The sequence below is a fragment of the Anarrhichthys ocellatus genome, unplaced genomic scaffold (genome assembly GCF_004355925.1).
Source record: "Anarrhichthys ocellatus isolate YVR2014 unplaced genomic scaffold, GSC_Weel_1.0 scaffold1, whole genome shotgun sequence".
In the NCBI taxonomy this organism is placed as follows: domain Eukaryota; kingdom Metazoa; phylum Chordata; class Actinopteri; order Perciformes; family Anarhichadidae; genus Anarrhichthys; species Anarrhichthys ocellatus.
The window spans coordinates 12,090,160-12,095,661 of NW_022280031.1; the positions used below are offsets into that span (position 1 = coordinate 12,090,160).

The window sequence follows — 5,502 nt, forward strand, 5'->3', positions numbered from 1 at the left end:
GGGAATTATTACCTGTTTAACTTGCTGACAATAGTTCTAAGCAGCTTATAATTAAATGGCAAGAATATTTTCATCACTAAAAAATATAATCCAAAAAAATTCGAAACTTCTTCTCATTTGAATTGTTGTTTTAATGCAAATCTCCAAGTGTTAAATGTGTGTGTGTGTGTGTGTGCGTGTGTGTGTGTGTGTGTGTGTGGACATGACTGATGAATGTGTCCTGACGGATGGTGTAACCCCCCCTAAGCCTGCCTCCACTTCCTCTGCAGCTCTCCTGTCACGGCTGAATATCGAGGTCAAACCACCTTTCATATCTGTTCCACACTGCTAGCACCAAACGCAGAAGACAAGTTAACACCTCATCCCCTGGGAATGCTGCATTCTTTCTTACTCTGTACTCATTTAGTCAATGAATGCTCAGAAAATGCCTTGGTGCATGGTGACATGTTTTAATATTTAGTATCACCTCTTCAGTTTCAGTTAAATTAGATCAGCAGCAGCCACATGCACATGTTCCAGAATTAGAAATTTATAATGCTGCCCTTCGATTAAACCCTCCATATTAGGCCAACTTTTTAAAATGCAGTGTTAAAGTGGATCCATCCATCTTCAAGATTTGGTTAAAATTGCGCCAGCGTCATCTTCAGTATTGAGTTTAATCACAGTTCAAAGAGTTGTCGCTGAGATATCATTAGATTTCAGGTCTGACCTTCCGGAGAGATTTCAATTGACTCCATACATACAGTATATACTCCAGTCCTGTAGCCTACACTTCTTGAGTATTCCCATTTGATTCTACTTTAAGCTTCACTCCACTGCATTTCAGAGGGACATAATGCTACCTATTCTTGCTTCACTGCATTTATTTGTATGTATGTCCCAACTAAGTGAGTTAAATTAACTGACATCACTCCCTTGCCAAGTTGGCCAGGAAAAGCCTCCAACACAGTGACTGTGACATCCCAATCAAGTCATTAAAATGTGCTTCACCTTGAGCTACATCAGTAAAATGCTGATTATGCATTGATGCTTCATTACGAAGAATCTATGAATATAATATGTAATATTCACTCACAGGGAGCATTTTCTGCAGGACAAGTATTTTTGCCTTGCTTGTAATACTTCTTCACATTGCTGTGTTGGTACTTTTACATAAAAGAATACTTCACCTATTCAACAGTAACCTTTTTGAGAAAGTAAAAAAGCGATGCTGCTTAATAACCAGAGATATTGTTTTTTGTATTCCATGCTGTCTTCTTCCTTGTACAAACGTGGCATCCACATTACCCACAATGCAACTTGATCGCCGTCAATTTGATCGCCATTTGGAGTGTGTTATGCTAGTGGCAGATGCAGCCATGTGCTGTAAGTTTTGTATTTTTAATTTTCAAACGTGTAGTCCCCAACTGACTTCACTTGAGTCTCCACAGCCTCACCATAAGGCAATGTGTGGGTTAACGCAAAAACTTTGGCTCAGAGAAAGTACACATATAGTTTTAAAAAATAACTTGGCGCCCACGATTGAAATAGCCAGCATCCAGAATAAAAGTCCATTTCAGGCAAATGGTAGCATATAGGTTGAGATACATGTATTTAGATATTTAGATATTTTTATTCACAAAAAGCTGAATTTCATCTTTCAACCTATACTAAGACCTGACACAGTGAAGGGATTTTCACAAGGTTGGTTTTGTCTTTTGCTGGCAGAAAGACTGAACTGACTGATGCGTTTGGCAGGTCAACAACATGTGTTCACTGACGTTATTTCACTGGGTTTCCATATGAAGGTACTTAAATTGTTTCAAAGACAACAAAGCCACTGTGCGTATAAGTGCTGGTAAATAAGGAGACTCTGAAGAACACTGCTGCTTCTTCAGGGTGTTCCATTTTTATTACTCTACATACAAGCACAACTGTCTCTTATCAGCTGGATTCAAGCCTCTCTCCCCCCTGCCAGAGGAAATATATCAGCTGTCTGAACCTGTGGAAGACAGGTCATTCTGAGGAAGTGTCCTGGAGGAGCAACAGCCTATACAACACATACCACATAAACATAATATCCCTATCTGAGTCCACCGGGGACCTCTGTTGCATATCATCCCTCGCTCTCTGTTTCTCTGCCAACTTTTTCTTGTCACTCTGTTGTCAAACTGTCCTTAGAGGGCAAACTGACAAAAAGAAAACCTTAACAAAGAATAAGGGTCAGGGGTGGATTTGCATGACAGTGAAATCCCTGCTGAGCAAAGGTAAAATTAAAGTTAGACTAAAGGTGAAAATCAACCAACCCTGAAAAGTGTGTCCCTTTGTGAAACCCCATACTGTGACCTTCAAGAAGATACCAGAGCACTCTGTTCCTGTCAGCATGATAGCATTTTATTCGACAAATGATGACACACTTCACTGTTTAAAGGACAGTAGTATACATTCAGATCAGGTCATCTGTACAGTACAAAGATAGAGAGAGGTGTTGGAGAGGAGATTTATGACATCCAGTTCTGTGTGTGTGTGTGTGTGTGTATGTCTGTGTGTGTGTGTGTGTGTGTGTGTGTGTGTGTGTGTGTGTGTGTGTGTGTGTGTAGGCTTTGTATAGTAACAATTCCTCCAGTTGATGAGACGTTGTAGCCTTATTGTGTCGCAGTTATTGATTCACACCTTGAAATCACACCTCGACAGCCTGGATTCTTTCTTTTCTGTTGCACAGCTCGGTTAGAGCTGACTGTGGTTGATAAACCACAACCATCCAGTAGTTTTGGCCTCAATGAGAAATGAAAGGTCACAGAAAAGAATCACAGTTTTAGAAAAACCTCTGGTTCTGTTCAAAATTCTTTGACTTGTATTAATGATTCCACTGTAAACAGGCTTACTTTTACACGTTCATATACCATTAAGTTTTGTACATTTTACATTTGCTCCATCAAAGCCATCTGAGCCTTGATCAAACTGCAGAACAGCCCATATATGGTGCAGAGAGGGTGCTGAGGGAGTCGTTGGGGGGCTGCAGTGGGTAGACACGTTAATACTGCATTTTGGCATCATGTTACTTCGTACAACACATTCCTTTCACGTCTCAAAACACTTCCTTAAATAAGATAAGGCGCTGAAATGACTGCATTTGAGTAGAACTATCTTGGTTGCACTGTCTGTAAGGCTTCCCTCAGTTTTCTTACTCAGTGGAAAGGCGGGCACTGGATATACTATGGTTTTAAGCAGCAAAAAGTTTCCATTTTTACAAACATTATTTTTTCCTTCCAAGTGGATGGACATGAGACGCGGACGCTCCGACTAAAGCCTTCCGGTAAACAACAGCTTCAACGACACCGAACCTATAGACAAATGAACACAGACTTCACTTGTCATGTAAATAAACACCAACACATCACTTTGTTTTTTTCAGAACAGGACAACAACATCACATGTCCTACATGACGCAATGCGGGGGCAGGATGGCCTAGGTGGCTACAGAGACGTATGCGCCCTGCTGAAGTGTCCATGAGCAAATCACTTCATCCCTCATCAGCTGCTCGGCTCAGTGGGCCGTGAGCTGGGGGCTTCTTGTGTTGAACAACTTCCGGGACAAAGGAGGTGAATGAGCGATGACTTATTATCAATACATCCAAATACGCACGGGGAGACAGAGTTGGAGTTAGTGTAATCCGTTGGGTGTGAACGGTGACATCCTGTCAAGACTGATATCTGCCTCACAGTCCTCCAAGTCACAAACCGAATCGGTGGCGTTTTCGTTGTGAGAAAACTGTGAAATCCTGTCGAAAGTCTCTTCATGCTCAATACATTCAACCACGTTGGGGATCATGTTGACATATGCATTCGCAATTTCCTTGTGGATGAGGGTGTCATGATTGTATGAGACCAGCTCGTTGCTGATGTTAACAGTTTCCACTGGTGTGTTGGAGCAGAAATTGCGACAGCCCAAGAGGCTGGCGAATGCCTTCCTGAACTCGGCGTTGAAGGCGTAAATGATGGGGTTCAGGGAGGAGTTGGTCCAGCCGAACCACACGAAGACATCGAAGGTCGTCTCGCTGACGCAGGGCAGACCAGCGTCCCGGTCAGTGGCCGGTCTGTCGCAGAACGGGACCATACAGTTGAGGATGAAGAAAGGTAACCAGCAACACACAAAGACACCCATAATCACCGACAGAGTTTTGAACACTTTGGTTTCCCGTTTAATCGACGTTTTCAAGGTGTTGTGGTGTTGGCACTCAATTCTGTTTGTCCTGCAACTTTGCGCGTGCTCTGCTGCTCTCTCCAGGGAGGCTATTCTTCTTATTTGTATTTGTGCAATCCGGTATATTCTGGTGTAAGTCACAATCATAATTGCCACGGGAATATAGAAACTTATCAAAGAGGAGGATATAGCATACTCTCTGCTCAAGCTGGAGTCACAGTTTTCCTCTATATGCGGACTCGTGGAAGAGTTGTGCGTCCCAGCCATGTCGTCACTGCTGGCTTTGTGCCAGTTTAGCTGGACCGGTATGAATGAAATGAGCACAGACAACGTCCAAGTGATGCTTATCATAACAAAGGCAACTCGCTGGGTCATTTTCCTCTCGTAGCGGAAGGGGCTGGAGATGGCCCAGTATCTATCCACGCTGATGATGCAGAGGTTGAGGATGGAGGCGGTAGAGCACATAATGTCGAAAGCTACCCAGACGTTACAGAAAGTGCCAAATGGCCAGTACCCCGCCACCTCTGCCACAGCTTTCCAGGGCATCACCAGGACGGCCACGAATAAATCCGATAGAGCCAGGGAGACGATGAAAATGTTGGTCACTTTGGTCCGCAGGTGTCGAAAGCGCAACACCGCGGAGCAGACCAGGATGTTCCCCAGCAGGGTCCATATGATGAGCAGGGACAGCAGGCAGCCCGTCAGCGTACGCACCACTACATCCTTTCCCCCGTCTTTTGTTGCCTCCGTTTCGGTGCTGTTCCACATAATCTCTCCGAGGGGAGCCGGCACGGAGTCAATCCCATGCACCGATGAGAGATACTTCGCTGGGTTCTCCATGTGAGTGCCTCTTCAAGTAAAACTGCAGTCCATTGCTCCGTGCGCGGACACGGGTGCAGTCATCAGCCATTCACCATATTCTCCCCATTGACTTGCTCGGCTGCCAGCCTGGTGTGGAGTGCAAAATAAACGGAAAGAGATAATTGATCGCCTTAAAAGTGTGCCGAGCGACGTGCCAGGTGTGCTGAGGGGCTGGAACGCAGCACGCAGTGGCGAGCACATGTTGCAGCCCTGCCAGTCCGGTCGTCTTACCTGGCTACCTCTGCGAATCTCTCAGTCCAAGGTATCCTGAGCGCGGCGTGGGTGCATTGGGAGTCCCTACAGCCTAACGCACACTAACCATACACGAGCTGGGCGCACACATCACGCCTCCTTTGGGGGTGGTGTTACGCACACTATCGCACTGCGTTAGAAAACGGGTGAGAGGAAGCCCTAAACATTTTTGGGACTCAAAAGTGTCTTATTGGAAACTTTAAACC

General features: G+C 44.7%; 1 protein-coding gene across 1 annotated transcript; it reads right to left on the reverse strand.

Moving 5' to 3' along the window:
* Nucleotides 1-2,435: 2,435 nt before the first annotated feature.
* Nucleotides 2,436-5,300, reverse strand: drd5a (dopamine receptor D5a). The gene has a single exon (XM_031849408.1). The coding sequence runs from the start codon at nt 5,021-5,023 to the stop codon at nt 3,644-3,646; it is 1,380 nt and encodes a 459-aa protein (XP_031705268.1). The 5' UTR covers nt 5,024-5,300; the 3' UTR covers nt 2,436-3,643.
* Nucleotides 5,301-5,502: the final 202 nt, after the last annotated feature.

Bases quoted from the DNA above. Each gene is read 5' to 3' on its own strand.
- drd5a (XM_031849408.1), bottom strand. From the start codon at position 5,023: ATGGAGAACCCAGCGAAGTATCTCTCATCGGTGCATGGGATTGACTCC.